Here is a 22436-nt window from a genome sequence, read left to right on the forward strand (position 1 = left end):
ATATTTATGTAGCTCTGCTGGAATAATTGCCAGATGCTTGTTATTAATGCTTGACAAAACATGTCAACTAAAATATTTTAAGTATTTCTTACTTTGGAAAGCTATAGACTCTGTTTTAACATGACAGTGTTGAAGCATGTGATCAGAACCATTCTGTAGCACGATGTGACTCGCCGTCACATGATAACCTCGCAGTTATCAATGGAGTAACACATGAAGTGATGCAGTAACAAGAAGTTTAGTATTCCCTTATGATGATATTAATGATGCAATGACTCACTATCCCCACGTTTTGCGTCAAATCTCCATTTTTGGGTCACGGTTTTGTTTGGGTTTGATAAATGATTTGTGTTCTACAACGCAACTAGAAAATTAAAAATGAAGAAAAATCCTTTTTTGATTTCTAATGACAGCTTGGCTGCAATGTACTTTACACACTGTAGTGAGAAACAAATAGAAAAGTGAGTGTAAAAGTGTGTTTTGCTGCTGGCATCATGACCAGCCTTTGCCTGTAGCATGCTCTTTTGTTTATGTTTTGCATAAAATTAGTAGACTGACTTCAGTGGCTTAGCCTCTCATCAGCAATACAGACTAATGTAATGTTTGTTTTTGAAAAGGTGCAATCAAGACGGACTGTTTTTACCCTATTATCTTTGTGCATCACATTATTGGATGATTAATGATATAGTAGGAGGACTGTGTACCATTTTGGACTGGTTCCTAAAAGTTTTGCCGCTTAATGCTTGCATAAAAACCATTAAAAAAAAGAATTTTTTGCATAAAAGGTTTTAGGCACTCCAACATATTCGTCTTAATATCTACAGGTTGGAGAACTGAGTGATTAATCATTAGGTTCAGTTACAAAATGTGATTATGATATCAACACACTCTTTATAATATTATTTAGATGTATTTATTATCAGAAGAAAGGAAGAAGTCTTTAGTATGTATTTGTGTAGATCTTAAATGTGTCATAGACATTTACAAAAACATTTTTTTTTCTGTCAGAAGCCCTCAGAAAATGTATTGAAAGTCATTCGAAAAATGCAAGTTTTCTGTTGGTGGGCTAGGGGTGTGACGATAACCACATCACCGTGGTGATGACGCAGTGATGAGGTTATCACTGCATCATCGCACGTTTTTTTTTTTAAGTTCTGCATATGGTGCGTGATTGGAACTATAATAAACACATTCAACACATTCATCTTTGCTTTTTCTGCTAGTCCTGTGTTCAGACTTCAAGGGCTTCTGGGGAAACCTTTTATTACTGTTCTCCTTCACTCCCTCTTGCGCTGCTCGCGCTCCCTTTTCTTACACACACGCAGGCGTCTCGTGAGGAAATATAACAAATTTACTGCGTTCTAATGATTAATTTCCATTGTATTCGTATCCCGGGGCGTGCGGTTAACTGCGACACCGTGGTTGTGACACACTGGTTCTTCACCGCTGTGATCAAAAATCCCACACCGTCACAGCTCTATGGTGGGCTCCAAATGTTTTCATAGATCAGCTTTTGTTTTTAGTTTTTCACTTTTTCTAAGAAGATTTTCCAACCAGTTTGACTTGACTTTTCACTCCATCTTGATACTAGTGAGCATAAAACCATTTTATCCTTGAATGTCAATGGGACGGAAATTAACACCACCAATGTACCATGGCAGCCTAGTTCAGTGAAATATGAGCGTGGCTCTTCCTATTAGTCAGGTTGATGTGGTCAAAGGTTAAACAAGGTTCCTGTTAGGCCGGTTGGGAGCTGGAATAGAACTGTTATCAGGCTGGATCCTCTTTACCTTTTAGGGTCACCCAATTAAATCATTTGCCTTCATTTAAGTTCTTTCATTAAGCTTATGATCCCCTTTACTTAGAGGATGGGGATATGGCCCAAAGTACAAATATGTATAATTTTGAGCCATAGTGTAAAATTTGATAGCAATTCTGTTTTTCTAAAAGGAAAAAACAACAATCTGCCAGTTAATTTGACTAAAAAGAAATGATTCTTTCTCATGCGAGGACAGTAATAGACAGTGTTTTTGATGATCTGATTGTGATTGTCCTTGTGTCCCGGTCTCATTCAGATCGAGCAGGCAGCATCAGCACCTTGGACTCCCTGGACTTTGCGCGTTACTCGGATGACGGCAACCGAGAGTCAGACGAACGGGTGGCAGGTAAGACCAATGAAATCCCCCCTCTGGAAAAGCACAGAGCAAAAAGAGAAATGTTTAAAGAAAAGGCATCATCGCACAAGGAAAGTCCACAATCATGCCATGTGATGCAAAACTGAAGAATTTTACACAATTTCTTTCATGCAATAATGATACATTGGCTTAAAAAATGATGGATCTTGCTTCTTTGGGTGCTACAGCCTAGAAATGGAATATTTAAATGAACTTAGGGGGGACGGAAAGATTTAGCTCCACTTTAAAACGTTTTTTTGTATTTTTTTCCATATTGTCTTTGGTTAAAATCCCCAAATTATTCAAACGTGGTAATGTAAACTCTGATCAATGCTCCTGTTTTTTTTATCAGTTGCAGTGAGTTTTTCTGGTGGTGACTGCACTTTATCCTGTCAGTTATCACAGTGCAGAGTAGGTCGCTGGTATTTTTGGTACAGGATTCGTCAGCATCCTCCAAAAAGATGTTCGCTACACCCTCTATCTCTGTTGTATCACATTATGTTAGTGTAAGGCACGATAACAACATATAAGGTAGATATGAACCCTTCTGGGTTCTTTTTAGATTGCTTTACGGTTATTAATGTTGTCTGAAATAAAGCAGTTTTATTGTTTTATTGCAGAAATCTAAGTAGACCGTCTCGTCTAGCAGGAGCCATTTTTGTTATGTTTGCAAAGTCTTTATGCAGTGGAAAATGGAAACCATTACTTTAGTCAGTCATGACCATTGACTGTGATATAATGGTTAATGTACAGCAGTATTTTGTTTTCCCTTCCATTCATCAGCGCATCATCATTGAGCTTGTAACAATAAAAAGTACACATTTAGAGCGCTGTCCACAAACTCACCTCCGTTATTGTTTAAATGTGTGATTTTAATGATAACAGCAGAGTATTTTTCAGTGAAGTCTTGAGTGTTTACACTTACATCTTCTCTCTGAACATTTGAGCGGTTTGCTTGTGGTTTGGGACCTTTCCCCACCAGCTTTTGAAGGTTTAGTGCACAGATGAACCATGCAGCAGAGGTGGTGGTTTCACCGAACTCCCAACAATGAAGCACCTTTTTCTAAGTTGCCTCTGTTTCACTTCCCTTTTGCAGAATTAAACCCCCCACCCACCCCCCCACCCACCCTTGACTTTTTCAGTATTCCTGTTCTGCTCCACCTGTACTCCCAGCTGTCTGACTCTGGGTTTTCTGGCTTTCTCCTGACGTTGATCAAACCCCAGTGAAATTCTGGACAAGTCACTCCATCCAGACTAGATATTATTTTGATTTTGGTTTTGTTCTTTTGCTCTCCCAATATTCAGTTCTTGTTTTATTTTTTTCCTTTTTTTTTGCGATTGCAATCTGTGCCCTCGTAATCTGCAGAAAGAAATTCTACAGAATAAAAACGATAGATTTTTGGGGTTAAAAAAATAACTACTTAACGGACAAAATGCATCAAATTGAGCTAATTCAGTATCCACTTGCCAATGTATATTATATTTCCATCAGTTAAAACAAGTCAATTATGACAGCATCAGTGAAAGATCCTGTGGTTACGGGGTTTCGTTGACAGGCAGATTTGAAGTGCACAGCTATGCAATATTGTTTTTTTTTCCAGCTCCATTGCTCACTTTGCTTGTGTTACTCTAACGTATCTTGTGTGTCGTTTTGCTGCATTCAATGTCAATCTTGTAATTTCCATCTCAATTGGCAAAACTGAAACCTGACAGCCAAATGTAATCCCACCATACGATGAGAGCAGCTCGATCCCTTTCATCACAATTGTTGATGTATTTTTTGAAAATAAATAAAAGTATCTCTGATCTTAAATGACTATATGTCATTGATTTATATGTCAATTAGACTCTTTCTGGGCAGTTTCTGGTTTTTGAGTGGCTTGCAACAAAAATGAGTAAACCTTTTGCTGGAAAACAACCTGTGTCAGACAGCTCTGAGATACCGAGCATGCGTTTCAGAATAGAAATTGGATTGAAATTATCATTGTTACAGATTAATTGAAGATTGCTTCCCCGCCATTTATTAATTTTGGCACAAAAGTGTAAAAATGTGTGCAGGAAATCCTCAAGTAACAAAACTATATTGACAGCTTGACCATGATCCTCTGCTGCATGTGTTTGTTTCTACTATAAATTGCATGCAAGCCTTTTATTTATTTATTTTTTTTTGCTCTTCAACCTCTAATCTGTTATTTCATCTCTAAGTTTTTTTCACACCCATCTTTGTTTTGTTTGTTTCCTGTCTTTGGTTGGATCCACTTCCTGTGTGTGTTGTAATTTCCTGTCCAGTGCTGGAGTTTGAGCTACGGAAAGCAAAGGAGACCATTCAGGCTCTGCGCGCCAACTTGACTCAGGCAGCAGGTGTAGCGGACTTTTAAATTCTTCTTCACCCGAACACTTTTTGTTACAGCTTTCCCCGTTTTTATTTTTTTTTAATTGTTTTTTATTACCACGTAAACATTTCCAAAAGACTTATAATCCCCGTCTTTTCAAATAATCTTGTGTGTTTTCATCTCCCCAGAGAGTGATGTTCTCTCACAGGAGAGGAAAAACTTAAAATCATGCCCTGAAATTCAGGTAGGGTGCATTCAAACATGCAGAAATCTCTCTCTTTTTTTTCAAATGTAAATATTAGCAGGCTTGGTTGGATGAATTATTTTGACTTTTTCTTATTTAGGAGCCTATACGTCAACTGGAGAAAAGAGCCTTAAACTTCCTCGTCAATGAGTATCTATTAAAGAATGGATACAAGCTCTCCTCTATCACTTTTTCTGATGAAAATGATGATCAGGTAAAAGTTTTTTTTTGTCTTAAAAGGTCAAAACGTTTTCTTTGATTCTAATCAAATAATAGAAAATGTACTTGTTGAACCAAACTGCGCTGACACTGATGTTTCGTAAATCATTTTTGGTTTCAGCTGTCCCGTTGTGAACTGTTTTTTGTATCAAACATACAATAGAAAGTAAACACGCTCTTTTATTTACTTTGTCTTTGTAGGACTTTGAGTTGTGGGATGACGTTGGCCTCAACATCCCAAAACCCCCTGGTCTGTTGCATCTCTACAGAAACTGTGGAAACGTTCCCCCTTCACAGAGAAACATGGTTGATGTGTCGGTAGCGGTGGACGCCTCGGAGCTTCTGGGGAACTGCGTCGCATCTGAGTCTTCTAAGAAGCCCGGCCTGTCACAGCAGGTCAGTGTCAAAGCACGGCGGACTTCAGTTTTCCTATTACATCACAACTATTCATATTATTCATGTTGATTGAAAAAAGAAAAAAGTGTCCAATTATCTAATATTTGTACCCGTTATTCACCAAAACTTGCCCATTTATCATAGTTTTTAAGCATTGTTGCAAACTATCAATGCTTTAACTTTCAGACAGTCCCTCAGGTTAATTCGCACACGCCGACCACCCTTCAACTTTGCAGCTTTTACTGCTTTAAACCTGTTTTTCCAGTGAACTGAAACGTTGCATTTATCACCTAAAACATTTACCGTATTATCCCTGCAGGACATAAAAAATGTGTCCAAAATGCATTTTATCACCCATGTTTTGTTTTGTTTTAGAGCAGCTCATGATGATCTCTGACACATTGCCGAAAATGCATTTTCCCTGACTAACAGATTTACTTGTTTTCCATTTTGTCTTGTTTTTGCTGACGAGTTGCTTCTTAATGATAAAATCAGCAGAGGGACCTGACCTATTAGGAAATCAATAAGTAATTCAGGGTTGATTATACTAATGGCCTCAAAATTCCTTTTCTTTTTAAACTCTCCTTTTGTCTACTTGTTTTTTATTTCTCTATTTGTCCACAACAAAGAAATAAAACGTTTGCGTATTTAGTTCAATTTTCGCCAAATGAGATGAAAAGTAGAACGAAAAACAAAGTTCCTGTACTTTGATTCCAAATATGGCTGTTTTGCTGAAACCTTTTATTTACAAAAAAGATAGTAGTTTGAGGCATACTATTTAAAAGTATTAAAAAAGGATCTTATTTTGCTTTTTCAGTCTAAGCAATGTCACTTTAGAGCAGAAGTGTACTATTAAAATGATTGTTTATGTAAATTAAAGTTGTACTATAGATTTATAATAACTGGAGTCTTCATTACTTTTCATTTAGAGCTGAACAAAGTGAGATTATTATTTCTCCTTTTCTTTCCTTTTCTCCTTTCTCCTTTTATTCTTCTAGCAACAAACAGAAGTTGTGCAGGAGTTGGAGTACCAGCTGGGTCTTCTGAGCAGCGAGAAGCAGAGCCTGGCCGATCAGATCAAGAAGCTGCAGAGGTAGGTGACTGCTTGTAACTCTGGTTTGCTGAGGCCCAAAAGGCTTCAATAGCTCTTTATATACCAATAATGAACCGTCCTGACAGTTGTTGAGTTGTGTTTCTACCAGAAGAAATTTATTACATTTTATTACAAATGTTCCTGTTTTTCTTGAAATTCCTTCACAGTGAAATTCAGACTCTGAAAAGGACCGTCTCCTCTCCGCCTCCAGCTACACTAGACCTGAGCTCCCAGAATTCATCCCACCCTTCCTCCTCTTCTAACATCATCACTTCCTCCACTGACTCTCCCTCTGTGGTATCTTTTAATTTAATACCTTGTGACCAGCTACACGGATTTTAATGTCTTTTATTTCAATCGGTGCTTAGCATACGTTAAAACCAACAGATTTTTCTCCCGTGAAGGAAGCTAGATATGCTAATGTTTTATTCTGTTGATTACCTTCAGGATAACAGCCAGACTCTTGAAGGCCGAGGGGTTTCAGAGGCTGGAAATGGGGGAGACCCTCCTTCTAAGCAGAAAGCATCCCAGCTACAGTCCTGCAACAAGACACATGTTCACTTTGATCAGCCAAACAGGTGAATGAAAATGCTGGCATGCAACAAGCCAACAACTGAGAATATCTTTTTGGTAGTAGACTTGTATGGCGCTGTTCTACCTTCCTCGAAGGCCCAAGGTGCTTTACAGTCCCCCATCCACACACACTGATGGGGGCTTCTCTGCTGAACAATGGTGCCAACCTGTAACCTCCAGAGGCAGTGTGGGGTCCAGTGTCTTGCCCAAGAAAACTTAGCCATGTGGGGTGGGCATGGCGGGAATCGAACCTGTAATCTTCTGATCAGAGGTCGACCGCCCTACCCATGGCTGCGTAGTGCCATGTTCATAAAGGTGGATAAATGTCCATAGAGATTATTGTTAAAGGTGAATTTTTACTTTTAATGAGCATTTCTGTTTTCAAGCCCAGTGAAAGGCATTTCACCGATTACATTTGAAGGCAGCATGAAGCCAACCAAATAATTTACCTTCTCATAAAGTCAGTTTGTGACTTGTACTTATTATTTAAAGAAAAAAATACTTAAGTTTAACATTCAGCTTTTCCACTAGTTGCCTTTCTTGGTACTAAAGGAACAATACACACTTGACAACAAATTCAAACACTGTTTTTTATTTCTGTGGGCTTGATGAGCAATTGTATTCACTCATTTCATGCTTAATGACTTAGGGACTTTATTTCTTTTCAATATCTCAATCATATTTATCTCTTGCCATTGAGTTACTGTTTTGTATTCACAGCACAGGCTAAATATCCTTCGCTCATAATTTTTTCTTTCTGTTCTACTCCATTATAATGATGATATATAACCGCAGTAATGACTGAATTTAACAGGTGCATTGATTGTTCAATCAGTAGTCATTAAAGGCTGCAATAGACTATACAAAAAGGTTTTGACCGTTTGTTGTTGAGTCTGTACGTAGAGGTCATTTTCTTTGAACAAAATTGACTTTTTCTTTTGCAAAAGGCATCAAAGTATTCCGCTTAAAAAAAACTAAAAAAAACAACTCATTATTTTATATTGTAGTTTTCTACCATCCTGGTACTCATCTACAGTTTAGTTTTAGACACATATGTATGTCATAAACCCTTTTTTTTGTAAATGTATTTATATGATTATAACATGTTGTAAATTATAATATATGAATTTAAATAGTATTGTATATATAAAATGCATTTAATAATAATGTGCACCTAACTAAGTACCAGCTGACACCAGTTTACCTCATATTTACTCCCTCAAATTGAGTGTCATTTTTATATGACCACTAGATGGCGGTACGTGGCAGTTTTGTTTTGTTTTGTTTTTTTTGCGCAATCCTAAATCACAGCTTCTTTCCTTTTGGAAAATGCAACATTTTTTATCTTCCTATTAATTAAAAAATAAACAATAGTATTCTTTTGATAGTTTTAGGGTTAATTTAATTTACTTCTACTTCTTATACTTTTATAACCAAAATTACAAACAGTGCAGTTATTAGATTTTCTGGCAGCAAAGTCAGACCCCTCCTCTGTCATTTAGTGGTCAAGACGATTTCCAAATCAGAGTTCTGAGTAAATGACACAGATCCCACAGTCATTGCATTGGCTGTTGTTTTTTCCAGGAAATTATCCCCAGCCTTCCAGCAAGCCTTACTGTCTTTCTGCAGAATGTGTTCGGACAGCCGCCTCGGAGCAGAGGTGAGCTACACTGTCATTTCAATCAAACATCCTCCTTGTACATGTAGAGACTCCAGCAACAGTCGTGCACAATCTTCCTGTTTCCTCCAGGTGTCCCGTATAGCAGACAGTGAGGAGAGTGTCATGCTCATGCTGGGACGCTGTCTGCCTCACATTGTCCCTAATGTTCTTCTTGCTAAACGAGAGGTAATCCGACTTTTCCACATTTTAAGGCTCACGTCCTCGTATCCTCTATTGTTATCCTCATCATCTGTGACATCTTTTGTTAATGATCAATAGATGCACACAGGGCAGGAAGGCAGAGCAGGGTGAAAGTCTGGGGGGGGGGGGGTGGGGGGGGGGGGGGGGGGGGGCAGTTCAAAGAACAGGAAGTCTGCACAGCTTCCCATCAGTTTAATCTGCTACACAGCATCCAGCTTTAAATATGTAGCAGTAAAAGTACCATAATGATGTATTGTGCAGTTTATGTAAACTATCCCCTTAGTTTATAGGCAGTTTGATATTTCTTCACTTTTGTGGCTAATATGACATTTGGCTACTGTTATTTTGTCAGTAAAACATCATTTTGATCAAATACTCCTCTTTTCTTGGGATTCTTTTCATTAATAATGGATGCAAATTTGATTAAAAATGAAAGATGGCACGAGTAAAGTGGCTTTATTTGAAACCTGCAAATGCCCTGTTGTCTTGTGTTCCATCTATTCGTTGGGATTTGGTCTTCTTTTACGATGGTTTTTTCTTTTCTTTCTCATTGGCTGTATTTTGGGTCTGTCGCATTTGCTGCCCTCTTTGCCTTCACTGGCTTTATTTTATTCCTCTTTTTTCGTCTCACTCATTCTCTCACTCTCATGCATGCCTCTCTTCTAGAGAATGGTTGCACATCTTTGCCAGGTGAGTCTTTCACTCATGTGCATGATTGTGACATGACCTGTATATCCCAAAAAAATCTAACTATTGGCAGTGGTTTTATGCTTAAAATGCTGATTTAGGCTTATTTTTTTATGTTTTTTATTATTGCTTCTGTCATTTTTGCTAATAAATTATACACTTTGGTGAACTAACACTGCTGGATAACCTAAGCATGAACCCCTGTGACATGCCTGGTTAGCCTAAGTTAGGCAGTGATGTGTCAGGTTGCCTCGTATCAAAGTTAAATCTAGAATGTGTTTACACTCTATTCCTGATGTTATCCTGTCTGTTTATTTAGCTTTAGCTTGAGTCTCTTAATTATGTAAGTGAAAGAAAATTTAAAGTGGTTGTAATATTCAATCTAATATTTTAACAAAACCTTATCATACTTAGATTTTAAACTCCCACTCCAATCATCAGTGGTCTTTAAATTATGATTATGCCGTCTTTAGGTAAAATCCAAAACCCTGGGATGTTTTTTTAGGACATAGTTTCTGCAGAGCGGCAGTAGTTCGTTAGAAATTTGCCTCGTTTTAGCGCCTGCTCCTTATTCAATACAATTTGAATAAAGAAATTCAGTTTTAAACTTCAACATGTCCTCCATCATGAGAAAAAATGCCACAGAAACACAACTTTCATCAGAGTGGGTCTTTTAAAAAACGTCATTTTTTTTTAAGCAGAAACAATGCTCTGTGGTCATTTCAAATTTAAACCCCTTTTTGCGACTTTTTCACATGTTTTAAGTTATTGTTATTACCCAAATCTGTTTTGATTCTAGATCTCCCATTGTGTTTGTTTTTCCAAACTGTTTTACCAAAAAATGGACAATTTTCCTCTCCCCAAGTCTTTTCTTGCTATAAGCAAGTGCAAACACCTGCACAGGTGCGGTGTTTACACTGTTTGCATGCAATATATAAATGTATATGTACGTGTATGTGTTGTCCGTCTGTACACATTGAACGTGTGACTGGCCTTTGCTGTGTTGAAACAGAAGAGATGAAATTGTCTGAATGCAGGTACAGAAGTTCTCGGTTTGCCTGCTTTGCATATGGTCATGGTTGTGTAGTCGCCGTCAACCACAAGCCGTTACAAGAACCTTATCTCTTTACTAAATCAATGCAAACAAGTCTGCTGGGAGGATTTGGCAAGAAATCAAAACCTGCACCGAACATCATCACTTCAGGCTCCTTGCAGCTCACTGCAGTGGACTTTGCCCCCGTGACTGTTACATTAACCGACCAAGACGCTGGAGGTTCAAAACCCACCGAGCTGCTGTCTCTTCTTGTCAGGCTTCTACACTCCCACACGCCTGCAGACACGCCTTAAGCCGTTTGAATGCGACACCCGCTCACCAACAGAAGGTGTTTAACGCAAAACAGAAGAGTTAGAGATGGAGTCTGCGGCTGCCACCTGCTCATATTATCAGTCTCAGTCAATCATTAAACATTATGTTTTGCTTGTAGACTGAGGATCTCACTCAAATGCAATAAATGACTATGTGTAGTTTTATAGTATTTGCATTAGATCCGTCCTGTAAAAAGGCATTGATTTGTGATCATTTGCTGCAGCCTGATGACCTTGATTTTGCTTTTGGCCTAAATAAACAAACAAAATTATATTATTTTGTAGTTTTAGATGATTTTTTTTTAAATTTATTTCAAGAGAAAATGAACAGAATATTCTAACTTTTAAAAAGATTTTTGAATGGAAAGCGCCTAATAGGGTTTAGGTGGCCGAACAACTGATTAGTGTTTCTGTGCGTTCCTCAAAACACTCTAGAAAATAAAATTGTGACAGTAAAATATTCATAGTTGCATTGAAAAAACAATTTAAAGAGAAGAACAAACAGTAGATTCAAGGGAACTTAAATTCTTGTTTGAACCGTTTGGAAAGTGCAGTTAGTCGAGATTATTTTTTTGGTGTAACTGCATGTTCATTTGATGGTAAAACAAGACTGTCAATCAAAGTTCAGAAACGGCCGAAAAAACGTTGTAATTCTGAGAAATAATTTAGATCTTTAGCCTCGTGTGTTTTTGTTGGCAATGGGGTCTAAAGGAAATTCAATCAGATGTTGACATATTAACATTTTACCGGAACATCCTTGACTGTTTGGTGTTTGACATTAGTGTGGCTTCTCAGAGGGGCAGTCTTCCTGGATTAAGGTGTCCACCCTACCTGCCCACAGTGTTTTCTTTAGAATTAGTAAATGTTGACCTTACTGAAGAAGATTTTACATGGGGAAGGCTGGCTTTTATACTTAAAGGGAGCACAGTTTCTGGCTTTCAGATGTGCAACCTTTAAAGAATTCCTCTTTTTTTCTGTTCTGTGGTGTTAGGCTATTAAATATGACTCGTGAAGGTTTGTATTTTTTTAAAGGTCTGAAAAAACAATGTTATTTATTTTGATAATTAAAGGGGATTAAACTCACTTTCTTTTGGTTTTCTTTTCTCTTTTATGTTTTAGACACTTAAATAAATGAACCCAGATGCCACTTATTGTGAAATACACCGTTACCCTTCTTTTAGTTTTAATCTTTGTAAAAAGTCCATCAAGAACAAAAACATGGATCAAAAGAGTAATTCCAAATTAGGAAAATAGATAACTCAAGAAAATCCTTTTGTTTTTTTACCCAAGTTGCCTTTGGGTGCATCTATCCATTTCTGCTCTGGACTCTTCTAAGTCTTGGTAGGAAAATAGTCTATCTGGGAAAGAAGCAAAGCTTGAAAAACGAAATATTTTTAACTCCGTGTGCACTCTCTAATTTGGGAATGTGTAGCGGGAATGTCGAGCTGGCCGCAGTTTGGCCATGGAGGCCCTGTATCCAGGGCGGCTGAGCTTTCTTCTCTCTGGCAGGAGGGCCCATGAACTCTGACTGAACTGTGGGGCAGGGCTCACTTTTAGGTGCAGAACTGGATCATTAGGCATGTGTGCGTCAGCTGTGTGTAGGCCTGCTTTTGCTCTTTGTTGGCCTTTATGGTTTGTGGCTTCTCCTATATGTGACTATAAATGCAAATAAATCAGAAGCTAAAAAGTCTTTCAGAGTTTAGATGTTAATGGCCCTCTGTTGGGTTTCTAAGGTGAACTCCCTGTTTGTTTTTTCCCTGTGATGATCCCATCGTTAGTGTCCTTTTTCCTTTCTTCAGTCTATAACTCTGCTTGATACCAACCCCCCTCTTTTTTTTTGTCTCTCAGCTGTTGAAAACTTGTAAATGATTTGATCTAATGTTGGTTATTTCTATCTCTCTTGTCTTCTGCACCTCTCCAGGAGTTGATTCCACTCATCTTGTGTACCGCATGCCTTCATCCAGAGCCTAAAGAAAGGGACCAGCTCCTCCACATCCTGTTTAATCTAATTAAGAGGCCAGATGATGAGCAGAGGTTGGTAAACTGCATTTCAAAGCCTTTACATGAATATTTGAGGTTTTCTTTTTTTTTAATATATGTGTGTTTCCTCAGACAAATGATCTTGACGGGTTGTGTCGCTTTCGCAAGACACGTTGGTCCTACTCGAGTTGAAGCTGAGCTTCTTCCTCAGTGCTGGGAACAGGTGCAGTGACCTTCACAATTCAACACTTTTCTATTCCAATTCTTTTGTCCCCACCATCTGTAGAATCACTTTTCTTTTCTAAAATGTACACAACTAAAATTTTTGACACAGTTTCTTCATATTTTCTATTTTTAAATTAAGTGTTTGTAGTTAAAATCACTTTTTGTTTACTTAAGTTCCAGTTCGTGGTCTGTTGTCTTGTACAGCAGTGTCAATTGAGCAAGAAAGCTTTTTTATTTTAAATAATAACTATCAGAATAAAGTCAAAGCCACCAAGAAAAGTGATCAATTTAGGCAGAGATATACATTTCATGTAAGGAAAAAAGCCACTTGTGTAGAATACAGTGTCATTCTATTCCATGTTTGTAAAAATCCGTCTTGTTTGCGTCTGACAAATATAGACTCATGGTTTTGTTTTTATTGCCACCTGTGTCACCACATTCTTGGTAAACAAATTCTGCTGCCATGGCAACGGCAGCTGCCAGCCGTTTGGAGGCTGAGAATCTGCAGAGAAAGACAAATTGTGGTTTCTACAGGGTCAGGATGTTGATGATTCTCATGTTGTTTCCATTCTTTGGTGACGGCACTCCCCTTTTATTCTTCTTTTTCCTTTATCCACGCTCTTTCGCTTCCAAACGGGTCGTTGTCCTAATCTGGCCTTCACAGATTAACCACAAGTATCCAGAGAGGAGACTGCTGGTGGCTGAGTCCTGTGGAGCGTTGGCGCCTTACCTGCCTGTGAGAACATTTCCATGCAGTAGTATCTTTAAAGGATACATGGAGCATAAAGATGGATTCAGTTTCCCCCCATCACTTCCTGTCTCCGCAGAAAGAAATCCGCAGCTCCTTGGTGCTGTCCATGTTGCAGCAAATGCTTGCAGAGGACAAGGCTGACATGGTCAGGGAGGCTGTGGTCAAAAGTCTGGGGATTATCATGGGTTACATTGATGATGCTGACAAGTACCCCCAGGTTTGTTTGTTTTAAGCAGAACAAAGATGCAGTCTGATCTATTGTTTTGAAAAAAAATCAGCATTGCTTCCTAACAATGCTGCCTATACTAGTTGTTGGCTCCTAATGCTGCTTTTTTTTTTTTTATCTTTTTTTTTAGGGTTTTGAATTAATGCTGCTATCACTTGGAGATCCATCAGAGAGAGTGGTCAATGCGGTCCACCAGGTCTTCATCCCTGCCTTTTCCGCATGGAGCACTGAACTGGGGAACCTTCACGTTGCACTCATTCCTTCTCTGTTGACGCGAATAGAAAAGCTCCTGCCTGTAAAGGAACTTTATGATTATGAATTCCATATAACCATTTGTAGTCTTGATTTTTGCTTTTTTACTCTTCTACTTGCTGTTCATACTTGTGATTAATCGTTCTGCAGCAGGGGGAACATGGTCTGGATGAGCACAAACTCCATATTTTCCTGTCCGCCCTTCAGTCGCTCATCCCTCCACTGTTTGCTCTGGTGCTGCAGAACGCACCCTTCACCAGCAGAGCTGCAGTCCATGCAGACACACCTGCCATTGAAGGTATGACCGCTCATCACAAACATACAGAAACGGAGTGTTGGAGATGATTTTCACACACAATGTACAGCTTTTACCACAGCAGGCACTTGTGCTCTCTCAGTTTTTAACCTTTTAACACTGGAAATGTTGCCAGCAACACCTAAATAATACATACTTTGAATCTTTGAGCCCACTCCAATGAAAAATTGTATTTTTAGTGTTTTTAAACATCTTCTTTTAACATTTTTCTGATAATGTATGACATGTTTTTTTGAAAATTGATCTTAAAATTGCATTTCTGAGTATTTCTTTATTCAAATCAATGTGAATTAGGAGATGACAAAAAATGCCATTGGGAAAAACTTGCAGCTGTGACGTAGAAGCTACAATCGGTGGGCCACAAGCTCCCTGCTCTGCTCCATTCGAATGCATCTAATTGCAGACAAATAGGTCCAGAGTGTGTTAACAGATGGATGATGGGAAATGGGGGCTGACTTACTCCGTGCCAATGATCCTTCTCACAATTCAAATTTCTTACAAACTTTTGCCACTCTGCAGAAAAAGACAGGTTTTTTTTAATGGTATCTAAAAAAAAATTTGTAGACCACTGGAAATGCTTTTAATAGATAAATAGATTTATTCAATCAAATGAAAATCAGAATGGGACTTTAAGCAGCAAATCCATATAATTTCCTCTGGGGTTTTATTGTCTCTGGTCCTGCAGTCACCCGGTTCCCCAGGCCAGCTTCTCCTCTCCAGGATATAGCTACCATCATCGGCAGCAGGGAGGTACTAAGTGTTCTGCTCCAACTCTACGACCACCAGCTGGAGCTGGAAGGAACCACCGGCTGGGACAGCCTCCTATGGGTTGTCAACCAATTGTAAGAGCTGCTGACATTCAGTCACTCTTTTAACACTTTACCCTCAGCCTTGGGCACACTACTAAAGTACTGGTAATCTCTCAAATGACTGAACTTCAAGTCAAACTCCATGTAGGCTCTGTGATCAGTGGGGGTGCAACGGATCACAAAACTCACAGTTCGAATCATTTTTTTATCAGTAAAAAGGAAAAGAAATATTTAAAAGATGAAGATTTTATTTACTCTGAATGAAATTTATGTTAGAATGTGAGATTTTTTAATTAACTATTATTGTTTTGAAGTTTTATATATTGATTATAATTTACGTTTCTTTTTCTCTCTCTCTCTATATATATATACTGTACATATCTTTAATTTAGGGTTTTAAATCGATCTTAAATCAGGATTTAATTCACTATGTTTAGAGTTTAAGCGGCTCGTTGACCTGTATCAGTGACAAACGTCTTCCTGTCTGCTCTTCTTCCAGGTTGCCTCAACTTATAGAGATCGTAGGTCGCATCAATGTGACCTCGTCGACCTGTGTTCACGAGTTCTCTCGCTTCTTCTGGAGGTTGTGTCGCACCTTTGGGAAAATTTTCACTAACACTAAGGTACCCTTCTGTCACGTCAACTATAAATCAGAGGTTGAAGCTACCAAAAGAAATCAGATTTATATTTTCAAAATCTTTGTAAATAATTCAATTTGAATAGAATCTACTAGAATTACATTTCCTTATTTAGCAAAAGTAAGAAGTATGGAACTCGTCTGTTGATAATATAGCACAGGGTTAGCTGTCATTATTTGATTTCCTGCTATTCTAATATATCTTTCAAATCCATTTATGATTGCTAAAAAAATTCATTTTTCTTTGTTTTTATTTTTCATAGGTTAAACCACAATTCCAAGAAATCCTGCGACTTTCAGAAGAGAATGTTGGTAAGTCGTTTTCTGCCAAACAGATGTTCATTTCTTTTATGCCAAAAATAGGTGGTGTTCAGATGCAGTCACAGCTGATCTACACAAGCTGTTTAGAGACAGAAAAAAGGGTGTTGGCCTTTTCTTCTTTCTTTTTCCCTTTCTAATTCTAGATATTTTTATTTTGTTCTCGCATATAGGGGCTTCACCGGCTTGTTTCTTTAGGTCTTCAACTTTGTCTTTAAGACATTTTATCCTCAGATGTACAAAGAAATAACATTTTTTGTACATTTTGTACATATTTACTTTCACACAAATGCCACACAAAGTTTTCATTGTTCCGTTTTTGTTTTGTTGTTAGATGCGTCAGCAGGAAATGGGATTCTCACTAAAGCCACAGTCCCCATTTATGCCACTGGAGTACTGACATGCTATAACCAGGTAACCAAGCTGCAGCTTTCAGATTTTAATCAATAATCCATGCAACAACCACTCTGCTCATATATTTGCTGTTCTGTCATTTTTTGAAAGGCTTAATGTATCATTAGCTTACCTAGAAAAAAAGAAATGAAAATATATTTCACACAGTTGAGATGCAAAAGGTCTTTGAAATATTATATTGATGATTGAATTATAAAATCAAGTTATGTTAGTGGTATATAAAAAAATGATCAATAAATTAATTCAATATGAGCACAGCCAGAAGATGTAGCCTCAAAAAAAAAAGGAATAGAAATCTGATCCTAAGAAGAAAATCACTAGAAAGTAGTAAAATTATCTTTACATGCAGGCAGCAAGTCATTGTCACCAAACAAAACACATTATAATAAATCCAACTTTAAACTAGTTTCACACAAGCATTCAAAAGAGAAAAAGAAGCTAAAATTGTCAACTGTTTGATAGAATTACTTGAATAAATAAATAAATCTATATTCTTTGCTAGTTCTAAGCAAGTGGTTTGTATTTTTTGAGTTTTATGTACCCAAATGTAGTTTGTTTGTAGTTTATTTTGACTACAGTGTCAAAAATCTAGTGTCATAAATGGAAATTACTAATATCAGTTTAAAATGTGAACAAAAAGACAATATGATCTTTGCAGAGGTTGGCCCAGCTTAATAAATTTGTATAAAATCCCAAACTATCAATTATTCTTACAACATAGAACTTTTGTTTCTTAAGTAATTGACAATGAATTCCTCTCTATGGCTTTGTCTGAATGGCTTCACTACATAGCGCTCACTACTACAAGGGAGAAGATGGCGTCATATTTGCAGTTTAAAAATAGAAATTGCTTTTAAAATCCAGGACACTACATAATCCCACACTATATAGTTTGTTAGTAGTTAGAGATTAGGGTGTGAATTCGGACACGCTCTACAACATGTCAGCATTCATTGAACTTTAAAGTAACATCCTTAAAATTAAACCTTAAAATGAGTATTTTGTGTTTTAATTCTTTTTTTTGACAGTCAAACTCCATGTAGCCATGTTTGTCAAGCCAAACGATTTGGACTCATTTTAATAATAATGTCTTTATTTCTAGATCCTAGGTCCCAATTTCAGGAAAGTCAAGCTTTAATCTAATTGTTTTATAAATCAACATGCATTCTCATTGATTCCTATGTTTTCACTGTAAAGTTGTTTCTGAAGCCAACAGGAGCCGTCAAACTTTCAGTTACTTTCAGTTCAGAGGGAAAATCCATACCAACACAACTTACCACATATTTTTGTTTTCCTTTTAGGTTTACAAAAATATGCAGCATTTGCAAAACACAGTGGAGTTCAGGAATGTTGTATTGTAAACTTTAAACACAATTTGTCCCAAAAACCAAATCAGTTTTCAGGGCAGCTCACTTTGTAAGAAGCATGCTTTTAAGTTGTCTGCCTTGACTTTAACACAAACATGCTATAAAATGTTAAAAGGAGGAGGATCGAAAGCTGCTGGTGGGTTTTTTGGAGGATGTTATGACGACCCTGTCTCTGTCACACGCGCCTCTCGACAGCCTGAAGGCCTCCTTTGTAGAACTGGGGTGAGACTCCAACACACACGTTACAGACAGGCTTTAATCCTGTTTTCCTGATAATCTACCTAATGGTTTGAAGGAGTATTTGTCAAGTGATACGGCATTTCCATTTTTTTTTTGTCAGTGCCAACCCTGCGTACCATGAACTGCTGCTCACAGTTCTGTGGTACGGGGTGGTCCATACCTCCGCTCTGGTGCGGTGTACTGCAGCACGGATGTTTGAGGTACACAAACACAACCACCTTCAGCTGCTGTTAATCACTGTTTTATAAAACTAAATATCAACTGCTTACTTTTGCATTTATTGTCAATCAATGTACTGCTTCTGATAAATTCTCTTCACAAGTTTTTATCACCTAATTTTCCTATAATCTGTTATTCCAATCCTTTCTTTACCTTGTTTGATAAGTAAACGCTATCCTTCGGGGCGCACACGTCTTTATTTTCCTTTGCTGCGCGAGCTCTGCCGGCTGCTGCTCTTAAATATACATTTGACCTCATGCTGTTCTGTCTTTTGAATGCAAGGACCAGCCTTTCTCAGCGCTCTGCTTCTGACTGTATAGCTACACTCTCCTTGAGCCAGCCTTGAACCTTTAACTGTGCACTTAGTTTCTGACAATTGTCAGAAAAAGACCCAAATCAACAAGAAGTAGTAGGAATATTTGGTGCGCCATTTCAGCACTTTTAAAGAAAAAAACATTGTAATCATTTTGAAAGACAGTAAAGAGTTTTCTTGGCAGTTTGGTTCTGTGATATAATAATAAAATGGAAATCTGTGCACATTTTAGGTCCAAGTTTGGATCAATGAGTTAAACGAGTGGAGACTGGCTTCTGTTGTTATGTACCGGGGAGAGGAGGAGTGGTCGGCTGTTTCCCCCCCACTTCCGTGAAGTTACTTGTCTTTTCCCAAAACACTTCACCGTTACCATCCCATAGTGTGAAATTGTCTGCCATTGTTAAAACTGGATTGAAGGGGCTCTTGCACGATTTGCCTTATGGATTTGGCTTTTATTTTCTAAATTGACATGCAATTTTTTTGTAGTTTGATCTGGAGTGTCTTGAAAGAGCCCCCAGCTGGACGCCTACCTTTGCCATGTCTTCCCTGTGACAGCATGTGTGTATGTGTGTGTCTGTGAGTGTGAATACGAGTATACACACATTTGCCTGACACATACAGTGCCGTTCTGCCTGCACCTTGCAGCTATAGATTTTTTTCATTGTATATCACTTTCTTTCTATGTGTTTGTCCCCCCCCCCCCCCCCTTCCTATTTGTTTTGCTTTTTTTTTTTTTTTTATCTCTTGTCCGTTGGCGGTGTTGCTCGCTCTTGTTCCCTCGCCACACCTCTGTGACATCACGGCTGGCTCTGTCCAATCCGATCAGCTGCTGGTGAAGGGGGTGAATGAGACGCTGGTTGCTCAGAGAGTGGTGCCGGCTCTCATCACACTGTCCTCCGACCCTGAAATGTAAGTGGAACAGCAACAACAACAGCTACAAACCGCGCCGCGTCTCTCCCCCCCTTCTCTGCGCTGCTTGAGAACTATCACACTAAAACAAGCCTGAACCTGTGAGGAGCAACTTCAGTCCATTAGTAACCCTGACTCTAATATGATTGGATTTTATTTCCATAAATTTCCAGTTTCCCAGGACAAATAGTGGGTACTTGTGTTTGTATTTCTTTTTTGTTCATTTAAACTGGTTTGTGTGGCTCCCACTTGGGTTCGGCTGTGCTAGGGTGGTTCTTCTGCACAACCATCGTTCACACTAACACTGTACATGTCTGCATGGTCGATCTAACTAATACCAGCCTTCATCGCTTCAACAGTCCTCGTTCAGATGAACCGGTGTGCTTTGACCTCATCTGACAATCCCTGCATGAATATCTGTGACCCAACCTCTCCTCCTCTTCCTCCCCCCTTACCCTTCCTCGTTGGCGCAGGGCCATTCCACACAGAAACATCAACTAGTGGCCGGTTATCTCTACCTCATCTCTCGTTTATTCTGCCACTCTGTTTTTCTTCCTTTCGCTCCGTCTCTTCTTTGTTGTCCCCCTCAATCTGCCTCCCAATTTTCACCTGTCCCCCTCCTTGGTCTCCCACCATACCCCTCCCACTCTCATCCTGCTATGTGGTGGGTTTGCAGTTGGTTCTCCGAGGCATGAGCGAAGCATTAATAGATCGCCGGGCGGCACCAGCCCTTATAACACTGTGCAGTGGGCCTGAATTGTGAGTCAAACGACACAAGAACTTGTCTGAAAACATTGTCATTTCTGGGCTGTGTCCTTTCAATAAAATTCTGCCTTGATGATCTCTGCTGTGGCTCCTGAGGCCACATGTATGACAAAAAAACATGCATTGACTTAGCCTGGTTGTCACTCGTAAAGCAAAATAAAAAGTAAAAAAAAAAAAAAGAATAAGGAATAATATTGTTTAAATTTGGGTTTAAATTCTTATATTTCTTAGAAACAAATTGAATTTTGCACTATATTACTATACTATACTACTATACTATATTTTTGTTAGAATTATGAGGCATACATAAATGCAGGTTTGGTGCAAATGGTCTGTGTTTATCAACCATGATTTTCTTTAGGTTTAAGAAGTGAGCTAACATAACCAATTTGAACACGTTTGACTTATGAACCAAACATAATCATCTATGAAGCAGCAGATTTTAATTGAAATAACATAACACTTTTCCTCTTTTTGTTTAAATCATTTTTCTTTATCTATATTTGCAATGTAGGATCTTAAACTTAAAGTCCCATTATCCGTCACGCACCTAGATGTGTAAAATTTGTTCTCTGCATTTGAGCTGCAGACACAGCCGCTCTTAGGAACCATTTGGTGGTTTAACCCCACAATTCAACCCCTAGATGCTAAGTGTGAAGCAGAGAGGCAATGGCTCCCATTTTTAGAGTCTTTTAGGCGATCTTCCAGTCACAGGGCGGACACTCTACCACAAGGTAGAGTCAAACAGAATTTCTTTTGCATCAAAACTATGGCTGGATCGCTCCAATGATGCTCGCAATTTTTGTTGCACCGGTGATGTAAGGTTGGGGGTGTAAGAGGCCGTAAGCTAGCGGGATAGTGCGTAAATGCATAGATGACGGGAAGTGGGACGGGCTTACTCTCTGCCAACAGTCCCGCTCACAACTTTCTGATGAACTCCTGCCGCTCTGCAGAAGCTATGTTTTACAATTCTTAAAAAGATTATTGGAGTGAGTCTTTAAATGCAATCAGCTGCTGCCACATTTTTGTCTTTTTATAGCTAAAACTGACTAAATATCACCTCTGTCCATATAAGGAAACTAAATGTTGGTGCGATTTTTTTTAATTTTTTGTTCGTTTGTTTTGTTTTTCCAAAAAGAAATCACACATACTCACGTGTTCCACAACCTATAGAGCACAAACTCTTTTGCACTTTGCTTTTGTGTCTCCAAACAATTAAAAACCAAAACAAAATCGTTTTATTCATGTGGCCTCAGGAATATTTTGTAATACTTACTGATGTGACACAAGTACTAAGCAGAAGATGGTTTTAAATTTCTACCATTATGGGCTTAGTATCTAGATTATTGTCTACAGTTTTCACATTGCAACAGATAAAGTTGATTTAATAAAAACGAATTGGTGCATTTATTCAATTACAAAATCAAAACATTTCTTGCTTCAGCATTCCTCTGATTCATGCATTTTTATTCTAATTTAGTTACATATTTTGAACAAAATAATCCTAGGATTCTTTGTACTAACTGCATAATATTTAAAGTTACAACAAGTATTGTAACTAAACTTTTGGTCTAGAATAGAATTAAAATATCTAAATTACCACTAGTTAACAAATCCGAATCTCAGTTCTACTTCTTTGTGAAATTAGAATAAAGTCCTGTGTGATAATAGATAATGTAAGTCAGTGAATCAGTTTTTTCTTAAAGGGCCTGGGAAAAACCATTCCATGCCTTCTTGTAAATGATAAACC

The 22436-nt window shown here is 38.2% G+C and overlaps 1 protein-coding gene across 9 annotated transcripts in view; it reads left to right on the forward strand.

The window, feature by feature from the left end:
- The window catches only part of relch (RAB11 binding and LisH domain, coiled-coil and HEAT repeat containing), a 30597-nt gene that overhangs the window by 2044 nt on the left and 6117 nt on the right, over nucleotides 1-22436 (forward strand). Inside the window, exons 2-26 of one of the 9 annotated variants that reach the window (XR_013652439.1) lie at nucleotides 2076-2165; nucleotides 4464-4535; nucleotides 4696-4751; nucleotides 4852-4965; nucleotides 5172-5366; nucleotides 6365-6459; nucleotides 6627-6756; nucleotides 6907-7037; nucleotides 8617-8692; nucleotides 8783-8878; nucleotides 9560-9583; nucleotides 12867-12979; nucleotides 13058-13148; nucleotides 13815-13886; nucleotides 13978-14118; nucleotides 14258-14422; nucleotides 14530-14677; nucleotides 15381-15537; nucleotides 16004-16127; nucleotides 16405-16453; nucleotides 16794-16873; nucleotides 18356-18462; nucleotides 18581-18680; nucleotides 19839-19921; nucleotides 20598-20680. Coding sequence is in view for 7 of the 9 variants with exons in the window: in XM_023950055.2 (XP_023805823.1) it covers nucleotides 2076-2165; nucleotides 4464-4535; nucleotides 4696-4751; nucleotides 4852-4965; nucleotides 5172-5366; nucleotides 6365-6459; nucleotides 6627-6756; nucleotides 6907-7037; nucleotides 8617-8692; nucleotides 8783-8878; nucleotides 9560-9583; nucleotides 12867-12979; nucleotides 13058-13148; nucleotides 13815-13886; nucleotides 13978-14118; nucleotides 14258-14422; nucleotides 14530-14677; nucleotides 15381-15537; nucleotides 16004-16127; nucleotides 16405-16453; nucleotides 16794-16873; nucleotides 18356-18462; nucleotides 18581-18680; nucleotides 19839-19921 (2509 nt within the window). In the remaining 2 variants the exon portion in view is untranslated. The remainder of the gene's footprint in view (nucleotides 1-2075; nucleotides 2166-4463; nucleotides 4536-4695; nucleotides 4752-4851; nucleotides 4966-5171; nucleotides 5367-6364; nucleotides 6460-6626; nucleotides 6757-6906; nucleotides 7038-8616; nucleotides 8693-8782; nucleotides 8879-9559; nucleotides 9584-12866; nucleotides 12980-13057; nucleotides 13149-13814; nucleotides 13887-13977; nucleotides 14119-14257; nucleotides 14423-14529; nucleotides 14678-15380; nucleotides 15538-16003; nucleotides 16128-16404; nucleotides 16454-16793; nucleotides 16874-18355; nucleotides 18463-18580; nucleotides 18681-19838; nucleotides 19922-20597; nucleotides 20681-22436) is intronic. The other 8 variants (XR_013652441.1, XM_023950055.2, XM_023950056.2 and 5 more) reach the window with 8 other exon arrangements.

The sequence above is a fragment of the Oryzias latipes genome, chromosome 20, assembly GCF_053564925.1.
Source record: "Oryzias latipes strain Hd-rR chromosome 20, Olatipes_Hd-rR_3.1".
Lineage (NCBI taxonomy): Eukaryota > Metazoa > Chordata > Actinopteri > Beloniformes > Adrianichthyidae > Oryzias > Oryzias latipes.